At 39.9% G+C, this 19,978-nt stretch overlaps 2 protein-coding genes across 4 annotated transcripts in view; one reads left to right on the top strand and one right to left on the bottom strand.

Annotated features, from left to right (window-relative positions):
• The window catches only part of crtc1b (CREB regulated transcription coactivator 1b), a 27,740-nt gene extending 21,428 nt beyond the window's left edge, over positions 1-6,312 (top strand). The window contains exon 14 of one of the 3 annotated variants that reach the window (XM_087852740.1): positions 131-6,312. In XM_087852740.1, the coding sequence (XP_087708866.1) occupies positions 131-336 (206 nt within the window). In that variant the 3' untranslated portion in view covers positions 337-6,312. Of the gene's footprint in view, positions 1-124 lie in introns of all 3 variants that reach the window. The other 2 variants (XM_087852739.1, XM_087852741.1) reach the window with 2 other exon arrangements.
• On the bottom strand, positions 5,289-19,978 carry comp (cartilage oligomeric matrix protein). The gene is made up of 19 exons (XM_087852738.1): positions 19,722-19,978; positions 14,809-14,882; positions 14,641-14,692; positions 14,271-14,419; positions 13,913-14,050; positions 13,650-13,727; positions 12,968-13,120; positions 12,649-12,753; positions 12,317-12,424; positions 12,069-12,228; positions 11,161-11,279; positions 10,537-10,589; positions 10,241-10,434; positions 9,994-10,172; positions 9,841-9,889; positions 9,433-9,629; positions 8,853-9,025; positions 7,494-7,633; positions 5,289-7,072 (listed from the first exon to the last, which is right to left on the bottom strand). The coding sequence occupies exons 1-19, from the start codon at positions 19,786-19,788 to the stop codon at positions 7,014-7,016; spliced, it is 2,247 nt and encodes a 748-aa protein (XP_087708864.1). The 5' UTR covers positions 19,789-19,978; the 3' UTR covers positions 5,289-7,013.

The raw sequence follows: 19,978 nt of genomic DNA, 5'->3' as shown, positions 1-19,978 counted from the left end.
AAATAGGATCTCTGTGGTAGGGAACCATGTAGAAATACTTGTTCCAATTTAGCTTGAATCAGTAGAAATGCTAACCCGATTCTTGCCAGGCGTGCACGTTTTTCTCAGCGCTTGTATTTCTCAGTCACAGGTGAGTCTCCGCCAAGCCTGTCCAAAGAGCTGACCAACTCTCTTGCGGGCGTTGGCGACGTCAGCTTCGACGCAGATTCTCAATTCCCTCTGGACGAGCTGAAGATCGACCCGCTCACCCTGGACGGACTGCACATGCTCAACGACCCCGACATGGTGCTTGCCGACCCCGCCACCGAGGACACGTTTAGAATGGACAGGCTGTGACGTGAAGAAAAAGAAAACTCGTTAACGGAGAGAACCAAAGGGCAGGATGATCCCTCTTCCTCGTTGCATGGCCGTCCAGCTGTCCGACTTTGCCCTTTGAAACAATGCGGCACCAAAAGACAACAGGGGGGAAAAAAGACATCCAGCGGCTCGCCGGGGGGATTGCCTCGCTGTCGTTTTGAATGAGATTGGTCGCTCAGCGCTTTTGCTAGCCTACGGTGTTTACAGTGTACCATTACATGCCACATATATTCCAAAAACGCACATTTGGCGGTTTTCTTTTCTTTTCATATCTGCTTTATTATTTATTTTGTTGATATTTGCTTGTAGCAGGAAGCTGCTAGGACATTGGGCGAAACTGCACCCGATATAAGCGGCCGTGTTTTTAAGAAAAAAAAAAGCGAGGAAAAAGAAACCGAAAAAAACATGGTCGCTTTGCTCATACCGTGCAATGAAAAAGAACGGTTTTCCCATCATGCCATAACGGCTTTCTATTTCACACTCAAAGCTTTATTTTTGACAACCAAATGTTATTTTCATTGTGTACTTGTATGTTTTTATGCTTCATCTATTTATATGTTCTATTTATTTATTTGGTTAAAGATTTTATATTCCATTTCATAATTTCAATTTGATGCCAAAATGTTTTCTGTAGGCATCGTGTAATATTGCACTGATGTAATTTGTGTCTATTTATTGATTACTAACATATTTATAAATGTGTTTATTAAGCTATTTTTGGTTTATCGAGGAGTGCAAAACCTCCCCATAGTTGCCCTTCGGTGTTCAGTGTGCCATTTTCTGATGTAAGATGTGGCAACCGTTAACCATGCTGCAGCCCAACAGTCCAATCCAAATACGACAGGTTTTTTTAGCACCGCTCCAAAAAATGCTGCGTGCTCCGGAAATGCGTTGGCTTAAAGCCACACACGTGATCTTTAACTGAGAAAAATCATCAGGAAGAAAAACAGAAGCATCTAAATTTATTTTCTCCTGATGAAAAGCCAGAATACATACATATATACACGTTCAGGCCGACCCTCTTCTCAGTGAAGGAAGGTGTCTGTTTTTAAACCAGAGATCACTGAAATCTTTTAAAGTCGTCACTGTGAAATCACCTGATTTTGCCTTACGGGAGTATTCTACTGTTCTTCTTAAGTGTCTAACGTGACAGCGTATTTTCGTAACTTACTGTAACGTTTTCTCGTATTTGAGAGAAACTTTTGGTCAGTGATGTTTGTGGTTATGTTGTGTAAGGTTTGACAAATCAATGTACTGTATTTTGTAGCGGTACACTTTATAGCCAAATTGTTGGATGTTTTCTAAAGCGGGGCAAAAACGAGAAAAAAAAAGTCAAAGGCGGGTTTGAAGTGTTCAAGATGGAGCGCAATTGTGGGGAGGCTTTTTGCTCCTTTACAGGGAAGCTCTAACAAAAACGCAGCTGACTCGACGCGTGGGTATTTCTTACTGAACTACTTGGTTTTCATAAGCTCCACGCTTCTAGTTTATGAGAGGATGGGATAAAGTAGACAAAGTAGAATATGGCTATATAAATCTATTTATAGTAAGTAAGTATAGTAAGTATTGTGTGCAATCTGATTTTTCTGCAACCAAATGAACACCACACAGAGTCACATCGTTTGAATACGCAGACAGACTTTAAGGGGTCGGTCGGCACGCCTAAATCTTTTGTCAGAGTTTCCCTGAGAGTCACGTGCAGTCTGTGGGATCATGTTTGTTATATTGTAACGTTTGTGTACAGATGTGCTAATATTTTTACTCACAGCGCTGATGGGAAGAGTTCCCAAATCCCCCTTGCTGAAAAAAGAGAAAAAGGAATCACGTTTGGTTTACCTCTACAGCTGGACGGTTCGTCTCAGTTGAAGTGTTTTCTTGTCTGCTGTAAACTTCCATCAACGGTTTTTGTTTGCCTTCAACGGGCCTGTGATTCCTATGCAAAATGAGACAAATAAGATGCTTGAAGGAAAAATCCACCTCTGGTGTTTTATTAGCTAACAGAGTTTGCACGTTAAGCTGGATTTATTCTTCTTTTTGCAGGCGAGCAAGCAGCGTGACTCTTATATTACAGACGGTAGACTTTGGAGATGTCAATTTTATTTTAAAGAGAAACATTATTGCAGATTAAAATGGAACCTAAAATGTCAAACATGGTAAATGTCGTGCAGGCCGTATAATATTTTAAGACTTTAAGGGCTTTGTAGTTTATGACAGAATTAAAAATCACCTCACTTAAAAACTGGAATTGTGCGGCATCTCTTTTAAAGACTAAACATCGTGGCTCTACGCCAGAAAACTGACACTATTGGAAGTGTGCGCGTGTATGATGTTGTAGTGTGTCGTGGTGGTGCTAATGACAATCAACAAGTGGAATACAAATTCATTTCGATACCAGAGAAGCATAAATCCAGCTTAATTTTGAAGTTTTGGCCTCAAAAACTGTAAATCGTGATTTAATTACCTGAATCTTCCTCTTCGTCCTGTGCGACTGTTGAACATGGTGCAAAATTGCTGCTTTAGAAAGACACCCTTTGCCCCTGACCCTAAATGAACCCGTGTCAAACGTTTGCATTACCCACAGGATGAAGAAAAATGCGACACACACTAATTCTGCTTCGTGTAAAGCAGCTAACGTTGGATTTTTCCTTCAAGCCTCCGAAACAAAGGTGTAGAAAACACACTCTACGGATTACATTTCCAAAGGTCTGTGTACCTAAAAGATATTAAGCGTCACGTGCACTGTCGTGCTGCCAATAACGCCAGTGATTTGAGCTTTCCTGCCATCCCCTTTCTTTCGTCCTGCTGAAGTCATTGATTCACTGACCTTGTACATATGCTATAGCTGAAACAAAATGCATGACTTACCTGACAGTCAAAACCTCTAAATGAAGGCCTTCTATAGCTCTGCAGGTTTGATTTGTGTAACGTAACACTACCACAAAGTCTAAAGGGATGCATGTAAGGGTTTTTCCTGTTCAGTGACTCTGTTACCTCCATCTATGTACAATGCTACTTGATGAATGATAAAAGAATGTATTTTAAGTGGCAGTGTCCTAGTTTTAACCCTTTGCCAAATGAACCCAACGATGTTTGGTGCATTTGGTCCGTCACAGACGGCGACCAGGCTTCCATTTCTCTCTGCACTCTTTCATTTGCCCCTTTTCTCCTTTTAAGGAATCAGACTGTTGCTTGTTCCACGCTTTCTCCTACTACTGTAGCATCTCTCTGCGTACGAGTGTAAAGCGGTCCCTTCTTGTATAGAAAGACCTTGCAGTCGTTCCGGCCCTCTCCTTGGCTTTGTTGATGCGGGATCCGTCCCGTGGAAGTTGCAGATTGGCACGTGCGCTGATCGTTTGCATATGTGAACTTGACTCTTCTGACGCTTCTGTGTTACGCAGTCAGCCGCATGACATGATAGACACGTCGAGCAGATTATTATAAAATGTTATGTGCAGGACTTTAAACTCGCTATGCTGAAGTGGAGTGCTTCTCAAGACACCGGATATGATAGTTTTTGTTGTTGTTGCCTATCATGTCACGTTCTGGACTGGGTAAAATGCAACTGTGTGTGTTTGGGTTTTTTTATTTTCTTGGTTTCTTTCTTTGTTTTGTTTTTTTGTGTATGTGTGTGCAATGTTTAGTCCACTGGTTGCTTCGCACTTTATTTGTGATTTCTTGGCTTTTGAGCAGAGACTGTTCTGCCTGACGTGAATGCTGACTGTTTCACACCAGATGTATACTCCGGAAATATTTTCATGTCAAAGAAAAGATGAATTCTCTATTTTCCTTTGTAAACTATATTTTGGCTTGTCTTGTTTTTTAATCTGTGAAGATCTTAGGGGATGCAAAACTAGAAAGGGCTTACTCCAGTGCAGCTTGTGTGCTTGTGTTGGAAAGGATAAGCATTCCGAATGTGTTTCTTTGTTGGTCACACACACACACACATACACACACACACACACACACACTGATTCAAACACTAATTAGCTACATATGTCACAGTCACACTAGAGTAAACAGTGGTTTGAAAGTGGTATGCAAGCACTCAGAGTGCGTTGCCATCCTCACAGGAACTTATTGCTGTTAAGATGGCTTCAGGATGGTATGACTTTGCGATTGAATAGGGTCAAAGGGACTATTACATGCAGTCTGTTGGTGATAATGAGACTTGGCTACATATAAAACTTCACATTAGGCATTTAGAGTCTAGTGAGAACCTCAGCGATATGAACAGAATACAAACAGTTTGCAACCAGCTGAGTCGAGCCCACTGTGGCAACTCACAGATGAGTTGTGCTCATCGCCGCAGACCGACTCAGATTGATTGCACTGTGGTGGCAGTTTTGGCTGCATTTGAAAATTAGAGACCGATTTCCCCCCACAAGGCGATCTGTGCAGAGGTGGTGTGCGGTCAGCCTCGGGTGCAACTAATTACGGTTGGTCTCCGACAGAAAATAAATAAATAAGTCAATGCATTCATGGGGCAACCACCAATTTTCCTTTTCTAGGCGCAAGGAGGTTCCATCCTGTTTTTACTCTACTGTGACTGAGCCATTAAATACATATGCTGCCAGCAGTAGTACTGCAACACAGTCTGACTTTACTCTAGTAGCTAAAACTCGAAACTACAGGTTTGTCATATTTTTTCCTGTCTAAAATATCCACCCACAAGCCTAACAGTTAAAACAAGAACATGTACTAGAGAGGAGCTCGTGCTGAACTCACACCACTTAGAAACTGCTGATGAGGTGTGTTAACGCGTTCTTCGTGGTTTTATCTAAAAGTAATTATAACTCTGGTAATAGACTTGACTTCATGCAAGGCAGCTAACACTTTAGTTTAAAATTAGTAAAAGAGACTAAAAATGTCAGGTTTGTTGATCAGATTTGAAGTAATTTCACAAAATAGGCCGATCCTGAGACGACATGGTGAAATGCAGAGAGCTGGAGGTCCATTTATTTCAAATATAAGATGCACAGGTCATCTGAAAATGTCTTTTTATGTCTGATACACTGTTTAGTTTTGAGACTTTTGCTTATTTTAGTCTGAGACGTCACTTACTTGAGGTACTTCTCGGCACAGCCCGTTCCCTTTTTTTGCCATAAAAAGGCACAAACTGCATTTTTGTCACAAACTGAAAAAAGTTTGACGAGTGATGCTCAAACAGGAGCGTGCGATTAAAGGTGTGCCCTCAGTCCCAGAATACAAGGAAAGAGTTGCTGCTTGGTCTGTACTGCTTGTTCCCAGAGACTTTAGGTTTGACTCAAATGTCCCTTTAATAATATGGGGTTTTATAAATGACTCTACAGTTAATGAAAATGTGTAAACAAAAATTAAAAAAACAGAGTTTAAGTTCCACTTAAAGCTTCTAGTGAGAATAGCATTATATCACTGTTGTCCTGTAAGTCGTAGTAACAGAACTGTAGTTATTTATTTGTTGCCATGTGATTCTCTTTCTGTGACCATTTGTTTATAAGAAAAAAAAAGTCAAATTAAATTGAATGTGGAAGACAGATTTTTCTCTGCACATAGTCTTGATTTGCAGAATATGCCGATTAAAAAGAAACTGTCCAGTGTCGCATCACAGCGTGTTGCTGTGGACATGCATGATGTTTCGACCCTGTTGTATATTGTCTTTGCTATTGTTTCTATTTTGTAATCTGTATTACCAAATGCAAATTTAAAAGATTATTTTGGATATGTGCATGCTTGTGACTTGTTCAGAATGTTAATTTCCACTAAAAGCTGTTGAGTTTGAAAACAAAAAGCAAGTCAAGTCTGTTACTTAAAATCACATGTTCGGCTTGTTCCTGTTTACTAACATATAATACCTATAAAGCCAATTTTAAATTGAATGATCATTAACGTAATTTTATTAAAGGAAATGTAATTTACCTTCCTCTGTTATAGACTGTGCTATAAAACTTCTCGGTCTGAGAAGTCTGATTCTTAAGTGCTTTAAACTTGCATTATTTCTAATGACCAGCAGGGGGCGATTCTTCTCAATGCTAAAATTAGCCAATTTGTATATAAGTCTATAAGAAAAATGAGCCTACTGCTCACTCAATTTATGCCCACAGTAAACAGTTTACTCATAAATATATTGTTTCAGTTGCTAGCTTCAGGTTCTCTTTAATACAATTTAATTTTTATTTTGTAAATTATTTACCCATTTAGAGTAAAATTGAGAGAAAAGCATGGCCTGCTTTGGGGAGTGACTACATTGTCATATACAGATCCCTTATGGTGAATGTCCAGTGTCTTAATGACATCTAGTTTAAAACAAAAAACAAAAAAACAAGATGGTAAGCGCTATAATCCCCAAGTGGATGCATCTAAACAAGGATATTAGATGCATGTTTGATATCCATGGTTTCAGTATGCACAGACATCAGATTCCCACACAACAACAACATTTATTCATTAGTGACAGTCCAATCTTTTCAAGTGGTTTTTCTGAAGTGGAAAATGTTATATAATTTTTAATCTAACATTATACCACTTCCCTTTGAACACATATTACCGTTGCTCTGCAGCACAATCAATCAATTTTCACTGGAGACTTTTCCAACACTTATGTTGGATTTTTAATTAAACTTTTATCGCCGTGATGATCCTCTTTCTGAGATCCAGCTGTGCATTGGGCCTGTTTGTTGTCATCAGGCTACCAGCTGGACCTGCTGGGCTCTGTAGGCATCAAAATCCTCTGGAAGAGTGTCTGAAGAAACACAGTGGAAAGCTAGTTCACAATTCAGTTTGAAAAATCACACATTTGTGGCAGCATTCATGGCTCTGCTAATAATAGCATACTTCCAGTCAGTGCATAACTGTGTGACAAAAACACACCAAATAACCAAGTTAGCCAACATCAGACATGACTGGCTTCAAAAGCTAGCAGGGCACTTGGAGAGCGAATCCTCTGCAAGGTAAAAGCAATATTTTTCATATTTAGGAAAGTGTTCTAAATATAGCCACTAAAACTGAAATGGCTTATGTTTGATTGCTTTGTGAAATTTGGCTCGGTATTTCCTGCTGACAAAGAAACAGTTCTTTCCTTGGCAGAGGAACATTGTTGAATAAATGAAAAGCGCTCCGTGGGTGCAGTCCAGCCTTTCAACTCTTCTGAATGTTTCACTCACCATTGCAGCGATAACGCAGGTTGGCCCAGATAATGTTCTCCTGGGAGAAGCAGAAGACTCCCAGTCGGCCTCCTCTCATGGTCGCGTCTATGATGACGCCCGTGTCCGCTACCATTTGAGTGCCCTCGTAGAAACGAACTCTGCAAACCGACAAAGCGCAGCAAGCAACATTGCATTAACAAAGTGTCAATAACACTTGCAGAATTACATTTTATAGCTGATTCTTTTTCTCTAGCACCACCAATGTATTCAAATTTTTACTTTTATTGAAATATTTATAAAACTGTTGCATGTATTCACTGTACATGTTCATCTATTCTCGACTACATGCCTCTGGCACTATCATGTTGAGAAAATGTTTCCACTGACACACAGATGTTTCCACACATTTGACTATGACACACGTACATAAATACACACAAGTTTGCATGGATATCTTTGGAAGGCCCCTTATAGTAACCGTAACCATCCCGGCTACATATATAAGCCGGGCGATCGTGGCTCAAAGAGTTGGCAGTTCGTCTTGTAACCGGAGGGTGGCGGTTCAAGCCCCAGCTCGGACAGTCTCGGTCGTTGTATCCTTGGGCAAGACAATTCACCGATGGCGCTTGCCTCCACCAGTGTGTGAATGAATAGTGGAATTGTACAGTGCTTTGAGGGCCCCAAAAAGCGCTATATAAATGCGATCTATTATTATTATAACCACAACTTAAAAACCTCATTCTAATTTTAGGCCTAAAGCAGGACCTAAACCTTTAACCCGGCCTTTGAAGGTGTGTCACGGGCCCAGAGATCCTCACTTTTTCAAAATATTTTAATTTGCTGTCCATGATCGACAGCCGTTTGTTCAGTGATCTCTTGTCCCTCATTGGCTCAGATGTCTCCAGATTCTGGCCAGTGATGGTTCCAGCATTGGGGATTAATTTGTTGATCCTGCTGGCATCTCTGGCACTGATACTCATGATTACTCAGTTTTGTTGATCAGACCGCACCCATCTCACACAGACGCACACCTGTCACACTTTCATGCTGAGAAAGTATTTTCACAGGCACAGAGACATTTCCACATATTTGACTATGACACACCCAATAGATAAATAAATACAAAACCTTTGTCTAGCCCCTTATCGTACTCTTAACCATCCCATCTATATATTAAAACCTTATTCTAATGTTAAACCTAAAGAAAATCTCAAGGTCCTCAGTTTTTCAAAATGTCCCCAATCTAATGGTCCAATGCTCAAACTGGTCCTCACTAAGATGATTAAACAAATATACACACACACTCTCTATCATAAGATGAATGTTATTTTCCTATTTTCCATACAAAACATCAGCGTTAATTGTGTGTCACGGTACCTGATGTAGCCGTCAGCAGGCCGGTGCTGGAGGAACCAGCGGTACGAGGTCTTATCTTTCCAGCCAACATTGCGAGCGTCTTTCCACAGGAGCTTCACCTGATCGGTGGTGTCGCCCGTGTGCCACAAAGCGTTCCGCAAGTTTTCACCTGGACCTGTGTTTGATTTCACTGCCTTAAGAAGAGTAAAAAAGGGATAACATGTTTGCGATCACATTTTGTTTATGTTTTCTTTATTATAGATTAGTTCACAACTCATATGTTTGTATGCCTCTAGTAAATCTACAGATTATCAACAAATTTACTACCATTTTCTGACCATGGCAACTAAAATTGTTTTTAAGGTTTAACTGGTTGGTTGTAAGCCACAAGGCAGTGAAAATAATCGTCTTTTAGCTCATTATTTCATTATGGACACTTCTTCAAATGGACTATGCTGCAAAACCTTGACCCTATAAAGCATTTAAACCATAGATTAAATATTAATACAACTACTAGTTACAGCTCATAGTCTCTTTATGACTAATCCGTTATCCTGAAGTGGAGCTGGAATTTCTTGCAAACAGTACGGCAGTGACATACCTTCAGTTGGATTCCTGGTTCTGCCACGGCTCTGAACGGGTTTGCCTGCCAGTAGATCTGCTCCACCTGCTTCCACATCACCACGTAGAAGCTGGAGCTGTCCTGGTACGCAAATATAAAACCTGCATAGTCGTCGTCCGTTACCGTATTAACATGAAATGTTCCTTCAAAATCTACTCCGCTGAAAGCCGTGTAACCTGCAGGACAAATTATTTCACATCAGATTTTGTTTTTAAAATGTAGCATAGACGTTTAGCTCTATGTGCAGTAAATTAAAGCAACAGCCACGGGCCTGTTAGTAGGTGGATTTGGTTTCCTTTAAACAAATCCATGCCATTTTCGGTCATTTCAGATGGCAGTTTAATATTTATATTTTATATTTTCTTGAAATGTCAAACAGTTTTTTACCAACAGCCAATCCAGGATCGCTGTTCATAGTCTGGACGATCTCTCTTCCCTGTACAAACAGAACAGTGGATTATAGAGAAATGTTATTTCATGACAAGTTATTCTGGCAAAAATGTAGAACAGCAAAAATCAAAGAAGCCATAATTGCTTGACCTGGTTCAGCACCACCCAGTTAGGATCGATTTGTGCGTCTCCTTCTGGATCTAAAACGACTGTCTGGTACTCCCTGAAGTCAGTGAGGGTGACCTCTGCGTTTTCTGGACAGACGTCTATTGGGTCAATTATGGTGTCGTTGTCGAAATCCTTCTCACATACATTACCCACGCCGTTACCTGGGAGGATAGGTAGATATTAGGCGTAAGTAAAGCACAAACTTTTATTTTAATATGTCAACACACACCGTCAGAGTCCTCCTGTAGAGGGTTGGGGATCAGACGGCAGTTATCAGGACCAGGTGGCAGCAGGTCTGGGATCCCATCGTTGTCATCGTCATCATCACACTCGTCTCCCTTTCCATCTTTGTCAGTATCCAACTGAGAGCTGTTGATGACAACTGGGCAGTTGTCCCGAGAGTCTTGGTGACCATCGCCATCACTGGTCAAGAGACAGATGTTATAGCAGGTGCAAATTTGACTTGGAGTATTAAAACAGATCCAGATAAATACAAGTGACTTGACTGATGAGCTCACACAATACCTGTCCTTGTTAGTGTCACAGGGGTCGCCAATCAAATCATTGTCCGCATCCATCTGAGAAACATAAGTTGAGTTGAATTTCAGATATGAAATTTTCCAAAGAATAATAAGCAGACAATGGCAATGATAATCCCAGCTAGGAAAGACAATGTGGACTGAATAATACCACAGACACTGGCAGCTTTATTGGTTATTGTAAACATACACGGCAGACCCAGTGGCATTTTGATGCTTTTTATTAATGCTTGACGGTTGCTGCACATTCGCACTCAGAGCTGCAGCTCTCCCGCTGCCAGCTCAACATAACAACAACAACCACCACAGGACCCAGTACAATATTTAATTCGGCGGGGCGTGATTGCGGATGCCGTACAGGTGCGCCCGCCTCCTCTGCACGGCACCGCAGGCCACGCCCCGCCACAGTTATTTTAGGGTGTTTCAAATAAAATGCACCATGAGTGTGATGCTACATCCTGGAGTACACACTATACCAAATTACTGTTGCAGACTAACAAGTTAAGCCACTAGAGGTCATTAAAAGCAAGATTTTCTACTTAAGATTAACTGCTTAACTTCTCGTGCCTTTTTGCAAGATATTGATGTAACGTGTGAAGACATTTCTCACCTGGTCAGGGTTGGGATCATAGGGACAACTGTCGCAGGCATCTCCGACTTTGTCACCGTCTCGATCTTTCTGGTCAGCATTTGGGACCCTTTTGCAGTTGTCAAGGTGATTGGGAATTCCTGGGGTTAACATTGGGAATGTTAGAAAATATTATAGTAACATGAAGACAGGCACATAGCTTTAATGTGTTGTCAGTGATGGACAGCAGTTTGTTCACTGTCCTCTTGTCCACCATTGACTCAGATGTCTCCAGATTCTGGCCTGTGATGGTTCCAGCCTTGTGGATTAATTTGTTGACCCTGCTGGCATCTCTAATGCTCATGATTACTTAGTCTGGTTGGTCAGACCATACTCATTCTCAACTACACACCTGTAGCACTACCATGCTGATAAAGTATGTTTAAAGGAAACCAAATCCACCTACCAACACGAAGACATTTCCACACATTTGACTATGACAGACCCAATAAATAAATAAATACAAAATCTTTGTCTGACCCATTATCGTAATCTTAACCATCCCGTCTACATGCATAACCATAAATTAAAACCTCATTCTAATTTTAAACCTAAAGCAAATCTCAACCAAGCCTTTACAGGAGTGTGTGTGGCTCACAGGTCCTCATTTTCCAAAATGTCACCAATCTAATTGTCTAAAGTTCAAAATAGTTCTCACTAAGATGGTTAAACAAGTGCATGTGCATACACACACACACACACACACTCTGTCATAACATGAAAATGATTCCAGTTGATAGGTTGTAAAAATCTCATGTATCAAATTCACATTCAAATCACATCTCAAATTAAAGGCATATCAATACATGTCAGTGTTTCTAATTAACAGCCAGAGTAAATAGGTCTTATAATTAATATAGATTTCAAATCTATTTGCACAAAGTCTTTACCATCGCCATCGATATCCTCATCGCATTCATCTCCATATTTGTCCACGTCTGTGTCTTTCTGGTCATTGTTTTTGACGGCAGGACAGTTGTCGCAGGCATCGCCAAAGTCATCCTCATCGATGTTCCTCTGGTCCACATTGGGCACCAACACACAGTTATCCTGGGAAAAAGATGTTTTAGTCCCTGAGAGCAAAGTTACATGATTTTACTATATTTTCTTTCAACCTCAGTATCCTTTGTGTATGAACCTGTGTATTTAAGATCCCATCCCCATCTGCGTCTTCATCGCAGGCATCTCCAATTCCATCACTGTCAGCATCTTCTTGACCAGAGTTTGGAACAGTGAGACAGTTATCCTGGAAGAAACATAAGCAGATGGGTAAGTTTTAATTAATACTTTTGTTTTGTATAAAGTGATAAAGATCTTCTTTGATCTGGGATTGAGGTTTGAATTTAAAGTATGACAACATCTTCTTTTATGTCACATTTTTATAAGATCTTTGATCTTCTTCACAGCTAAATAAACTGTTTTTATATGGCTAACTTTCAGAGAGTTCTCTTAGATATGAAGGAGATTTACCTTGTTGCAGTTACTATCAGGACAGTCCAGTTTTTCATCTGGGAAACCATCGATGTCGGTGTCAGGACCACACACGTAGCCATTGCCAGCCCATCCGACTCCACACTATAAGGATGGAAAATGTTTTAGAAGCTGTACATAATGCTTTTATTGGCTCTGTTTTGTGGTCTGCACAACATGAGCATAAGTGCTCAAACAGCTATTTCCCAATAGCTGCTATTATTGTTATAACATGATGAGGAAGGAATGTTGTAATAGCTTTGATAACCCATCAAAGCTAAATACAAGGAGCTAAAACATAAAAGTTTTATTTTCTCACCTGGCACTCGATGGTCCCCTCTCGATGGACGATGCACTCTGCGCTGGCGTGGCAGGGGTTGGGTTGGCCATTGCCACAGGCTCTTTCAGGCTTACAGCCTTTTTGCTGATCCCCAGTGTAGCCTGTCTTACAGGGACCACATCTGAAAGAGCCCTAACAGAAACGGAAGGCCTTTCTATGTGGAGTGTACACCTTCTCTATGGGACCACTTATTAGCTATCACTATCCTGCAATGTGCATTGGGAATTTTAGAAGGATGTTTGCAGTGAGTAAAAACCCCTCTCCGCTCTCCGTTCAAGCTGAAGCACATGCACAACCACAAGCTGTACCCTGTTTCTAGGCTCCAGCACCCCTGCAACCATGAACTGAGTAGGCAGTTAAGAAAATAGATGGATGGAAATTGTTTTCATTTAAATTACCATTTTAGGAATAAAGTTTAAACCATTAAGAGACTGCTCAAAAACATTCTGTTGCAATTCGTCTTGGACACAGTTACATGCAGTTAACCCAGAGGATTGTGTTTCCAATACTGTATCGGCTGTAAGGTAGGACTGCTGCTACTACGGCCAAAAGTGATTAAGGATGAAAATAAATAAAATATTCAGCCAACACAAAGAATGACTCTAACTGAGGCTTAGATCTAATCACCAATTTCATGGAAATTCACTTTGTTCATACTTACGGGGGTGTTCAGACACACGGAGTTCGCCACGCAGCCTCCATTGTTGGGACCATCACACTCATTAATATCTCTGCATACCTTAAAAAGGACAGAGATTTAAAGACAAATGCAAAGTCACTTGAATGGTCTTTACCATTAAGACTGAAAAAGGAGGCAAAAAGAAAAATAAGTCGGAGAGAGAAGGAAGTTTGCTTTGGGCGGCCACGTAAAGTCCAAATTGATCTCATGTTGAATGGATCCATAAACTGCTGCAATGTGCCGACCTGTTTGTTGGCAGTGGCGTAGGCAAGACCGACGCCCTGGACCTGCGGGCCAGTGTATCCAGCAGGGCAGGAGCCGCAGCGGAAACCTGGGGATGTGTTGATGCAGCGAACACCCATGTGGCACGGTTTCACAGTGCACTGTTCATAATAAGGAGACACACACACATCAGGATGTTTTTAGGATGAGGACCTGCATTCATTTAGATGAGTCCTTCACTGGGTTTCTAGTAAAGTCTAAGTTTTAGCTATTTCGTCACTTTCTAGTTGACGAAGTCAGGAAGAGAGTTTTCTGACCTTACAATGGTTATACCTGTAACACTGTACTGTCAGCAACTGTTTATCAAATCTCTGCTCGTACCTCATCCACGTCAGTGCAGTGGGTACCGTTTCCTTCCATGCCGTGAGGACAGGGTCCACATTTTACACCCTCTGGTGTTTCCACAAAGCTCACCCCAGGGTGGCAGGAGTTGGGCACACAGGTGGGTTGAGGTTGCATACCCCCCATTGCTGAGAAAAGAGGATATCAAAGCAAATTATTAGTTGTTTCCTTTTGTCTTCAAATCTCTCTCCCGTTTATTCTAATGGACTACATAATCATTATTCATAGTTGTGGAAAATTATGGAAGTTCAATAAAGATAATAGTGAAATTTCAATAGTGATGTAATAATGTGTGTATTCTCAGACATAAACATAATTCCTTCATTGATAAGGGAGCTTGTGAACTCACCACAGGCTTCACACTCCATCACTGTGTTCTTTAAGAATACAATCTCCTTAATCTGGAAAGTACAACCAACAGATTAAATACCTTTTTGCATTTCCTCAGCATCCACAGTCAAACTGTTATCAAATGCAAGTAAAGGTAGTTAAATATATTTTTATGACGGAGCATCACCTGCTGCTTCAAAAGCTCTTTAATCTCACCCAAGACGAGATTAGTCATTTTAATCTGACTGATAATTTCTCCATCTGGGTTTGAAGAGAGAACAAACCAATTAGTACAGGAAATCTTTTATATTCCCCCCATGCTGTTGAACAGAGTAAGGAATCTTTAACACAGCTTCCCACACATCCTTTATATTGGACATTATTTCACAAGAACTTAAAACTTTCAGTGTAAAAATGATTAGCTTTCTCAAGTGACAGCTTGAACCCTTTCTGAAGTTGTTATATTGTGTGAGCATTACAAAGTTAAAGCACATAACCAAATTAGCTTCGGGGCCAACTTTCGGGATCAAAAAAAGTTTTATTGAATTGAATTGAATTGAATCATTGCATAAAAGAGGTTTGTGGTGTGGCCCAGAAAAGGTCATTTTTTCAGGGGTAATTTTTGTATTTTACTAAAAAAAAATTATTGTGTGCAAATTGAAAAAAGTCGTGCTTTCTAAGGAAAACGAGCACGTTTAGAAATGCATTATTGAAAATTTCTTGGTTTTTTTTTAAAGGCATTGGTTAAATTTTTGGTTGAAATTTTATATTGGAGCTAATCATGTTTTTCTCATCTGTATATATCCATGAGCAATTTAATCAGATGAGTTAACATTGCAGTGAAGCAGCCTACACAAGCACAAGTTCCTCACATCTATGATTTGTTGTTAACAAGAAAGTAGAAAGTGTAATCTATGAATTAAGCCAAGGCTGTAATCATTGCTTCTTTCAGTAAGAAAAATCTCAGCCCATGATTCTGCTGGTGATGATGGGAATAACGGCATTAAAAGAAATGGCATTACTTTTTTTCAGTAACGAGTAATCTAACTAATTTTACTATTTACATCATTACAATGCCATTAATGTTACTAACAAGAAAACACTTTTTCAACACATAGACGGCTGTCTTCTTCTTACTGGGAGCTTGGGGGAGGGGGGGGAGGGGGGGAACAATCACACAAGAGCTTCTGATTGGCTGAGGAAGAATAAAGTAGTCGTGGTAAACCAATCACATAGCTGCAAATAACCTTGTTGTTTGGAAAACCTGTGCGTAGGTTTTTAAAATTTACAATTTATATTTGCATTTCAAGTTATGAAAATGATTCATTAAACATGTTTGTGGTTGTTATAGTAAAAAAATATAACTTTTCTACTCAGATTTGATGTTTTTGTCTTATTTTAGATAGTTACTTTTCCTAGTAATTTGAGGAAGTAACTAGTAACTATAACTAATTACTTTTTCAAAGTAACTTGCCCAACATTGTCAATGACCCTACAGTGCTTCAAAGTTTCTCCTGTTTCACCTATTTACAGGAATAATTTGTTTTCAATTACACATTTTTCTCTCGTCTAACCTTTAGTCAGATCAGTTAGCTAGAAATAACTAGTGTTAAAATTTACCTACTGAAGTATTGTATTTAAGTAAAAATATGATTTTTGATCATTCGGAGCATGATCTAGGAAAAAAAAGGAGGACCTGAAATGTACAAGCTGATTCTCTGAAATGAAAAACAAAAGAAAAAAATAAGAATAAATAATCACGAACAAATACAACAGAAAACCTTTAAAAATAATGAAAACATAAAAGTATAGACAATGTGATTTTATATACAGAACAAATTTGAAGAAACAGTTAATAAGAACTTTGCAGTGAAAACAAGAACTCAAGTTATAACTACACGGAGCAGGTTTGGCTTATTGCTGCAATGCTTCATTTTTTCTGTGGAATTGTTTTGTTGGATGAAAATTTGGGACTGGCAGCTAGCTAGGGAGCAGTGTTTTGATATGTGTGTGGAGGGTCCTGTACAACATGATCCACTGCATGTTTAATGCCAAAGTCTAATGCCTGGCATTCCTCCACCACCACAGGACTCATTCGAATCCACAGCCCACACATTAACTGGAGTCAGAAGTAAAAAAAAAAAAATTCCCAGAAATAGAATGACACAAGATTATCCAGAAGATATGGGACATTTTTCCTGCTCACATGCTTTCTGGAATTAAGCTTATGGGTATCCTGGGATCCTTGGTTTCAGTATGATCTGTAGTTTTGGTGCAAATTGCCTTCATTTAACCACAAATCAACTATCGAGTGGGAAGTTTAATTTATAAATACATGTTTTTATATCTATATAAATATATATATATAGTTTTTGAATTACTTTTATGTTTGTGGAATAGTTATATTAAAGTCTAATATGTCTGTCAAACTGAAACTCAGTGGTTTTATATATATATATATATATATATATATATATATATATATATATATATATATATATATATTAGAGAACTTCTGTTCTCTAATTAAGAACCTGTAATCTGATTCATTCAGAGGCAATACGATGAAGCCAAAACAGTATTGATAATATTGATAGTCTCTTAGAGGATACATATAGTGACTTGATCTCACTTTTTCACAAAGCCTAGTTAACAAAATTTCACGGTGGGGGAAATAATTATCTAATCCTCCGCTGTATTTGTAAATGTACTCCCTCACAAAAACACAAACAGTCTATAATTTTTCATTTATTGGAGAAAGATGGAATATCATGGACAAGATTGTAGATCTGCACAAGGCTGGAAGGAGCTACAACTCCATCAGCAGGAAGCTTGTTGAGAAGGCGCTAACTGTTGGTGGGATCATTTGGAAATGGAAGAAATATAAAATGGCGATTAATTGCCCTTAATGCATCCATGCATGAATCTACCTCATGGACTGACAATGATCATGATAAATAATAATAATAATAAAACTACACAAGAGAAGCTTGGACCACAGACACTACAAACATCATTGATGATACACCACACCATGATCGGCTGAAACTTGCAAAGCCTCCATGTTCCCCCAGCTCAGAAAGACACATGTACAGGCCTGTCTTAACATCTACATCTGTGAACATGTAAACGATTCAGAGGAGGCTCAGGAGAAAGTGCTGTGCTCAGACTAAACCAAAGTCTTTGGCATCAACTTGGCCCACTGTATTTGGAGAAAGAACAGCATTCCCACAGTCCAGCGTGGAGGTGGAAACATTACGCTTTGAGGCTGTTTGTCTGCTGGGGGTCCAGGACGACTTCAGCGCATTGAGGGGACAATGGGCGGGGCCATGAAGCATAAAATCCTGGAATGAGGAACTCACTGAAGATGTCTTAATGCATGCTTATTAATCCAGGTAACCATATATCCACATGAACAGAATCAACTTTCTGCAAACACTGAAGAGAGTTTGTGAATGGATCTTCCATCATGACAGTGACCTAAAACACAGTGCCAAGGCAACAAAGGAGGGGCTAAAGAAAAAGTAGATTAAGGTCATGAAGGACTGGAGACCTCAGTCCTACAGAAAGTCAAGGAACCTAAAGGATTTAGAGAGTTTCTGTAAAGAAGAGTGGGCCACAATCGCTCCTGCAAACCTGGTGACCAACTACAAGAAACATCTGAAAGCTGTGGTTACCAGCAGGTGTTTCTCCACTAAGTACTAAGTCAGGGGTGTCCAACTCCAGGCATCAAGGGCCAGTGTCCTGCAGGTTTTAGATCGCACCCTGGGTCAACACACCTGAATCAAATGATTAGTTAGCAGGTCTCTGGAGAACTTCAAGACATGTTGAGGAGGTAATTTAGCCATTAAAATCAGCTGTGTTGGATTAAGGACACAAAAAACGTGCAGGACACCGGCCCTTGAGCCCTGGAGTTGGACACCCTGCTTGCTTGGGGATCAAATACTTTCACTCAGTGAAAGCAATTCAGTTTATAACTTTTAGTTAAATTTGATCTTTCAAACCTTTGATCAGCAGTTGATTCTTCATATATATAGCTTTTGAGATTCTTCACAACATTCATCTGCTAACAGCATCTGTCTTGAACAAATTCTATAATGTGTTTTTTGGAGGCTTTCCTCTCAAAACAACCTCCTGCTGGGGCCATAAATAACACGATGAGAGCCGTGAGAGTGAAGCAAAACATTAAAGTGCGGCTAAAAGACAAAAAGACCTGATAATAAGTCTGAATAATAATACAGGCGACGACACACTGTATCCATACGTTTATTGTTGTTTTAAAAATACCATTTGCAGGTCAGTTCAGTACCGGGTACCAAAAGCAGAAATCTCCTGAGCGTGTAGAGCAGGAAATGTGTTCTTCTCGTTAGCGGCAACTGTGTTTATCGAATGAATTCCACAGCAGAGAGAAGAGATGCTGGACATAAATCACTGTCTCTGCTAATGGAAAGGAGGCTGAGTCCTGGACGGCAGGAATCTCACTATGATTGTTTTCCCTCGTTGTGTGCACGGAACTTTCCAGCCCTCGTGAGCTTTGAGCTCCTTTAAGTCAATTTGTGTTCCTGCCCGACTATTTTTCTTATTTTTCATAACAAAAAGCTCTACCTCCCCTAAAAATAAATATAATAATTAATAAAAAAAAAAAATCATATTGAAATAATTAACCTCTTAAGCCCCAACGCCCCCTGATACGGGGGCAAAAGGCAGGAGATCAGGTAGGCTTGGGGCTTAAGAGGTTAATAAAATCTGGCTTTGAATTCATTTCATTTGCAGCTTTTTGTCATTTTTCTTATGTAACACCCCTTTCTGCTGTTCTGCATAGCAGTTTCCATTAATAACATTTCATTTATCAGATTAATTACTTGAGAAAACACTAACCTGTCACCAGAAACTACCAAAAGCTGTAACATCTTCCCCAGATGGATAAATCAGTTTATATTTTCTAATGTTTTAAATTATGCCTTCTTTCTCTGCTGCGTCTCCACATCAGTCGTCATATATTGTTCGTGTTTCTTTCAAATTAAAACTCTGAAACTTTACCCTTTACTCATGTTTACTGCTAATGCTCTTTAATCTTCCGATATCAAATGTATTTCTCACCTCTCTGTCCTGCAACAGCGCTCCCTCCTATGCAGAGCACACAGGTCAGCCCCAGAAACCACAGCATGTCTTCACCTCTGCAAAAAGCACCAGTTCAGGTACAGCAGGTTACTCTCTTCCTTCCCTCTGTTCCTCCTGCGATCCTTAACCCAACAAAGGTTCTGGGGTATTTCCTTCTCCACTTTAGGTTTTATACGCCACTTCTACCCCCCCTCCTGTGGTTTACATCTCCATCCCTTCCCTTAAAGCTCCAAGAA

Source organism: Neolamprologus brichardi, chromosome 15 (assembly GCF_056152115.1).
Source record: "Neolamprologus brichardi isolate AB-2024 chromosome 15, ASM5615211v1, whole genome shotgun sequence".
In the NCBI taxonomy this organism is placed as follows: Eukaryota; Metazoa; Chordata; class Actinopteri; order Cichliformes; family Cichlidae; genus Neolamprologus; species Neolamprologus brichardi.
The sequence above is the reverse complement of the archived record's forward strand: the minus strand, read 5'-3'. Positions and strand labels throughout refer to the sequence as shown.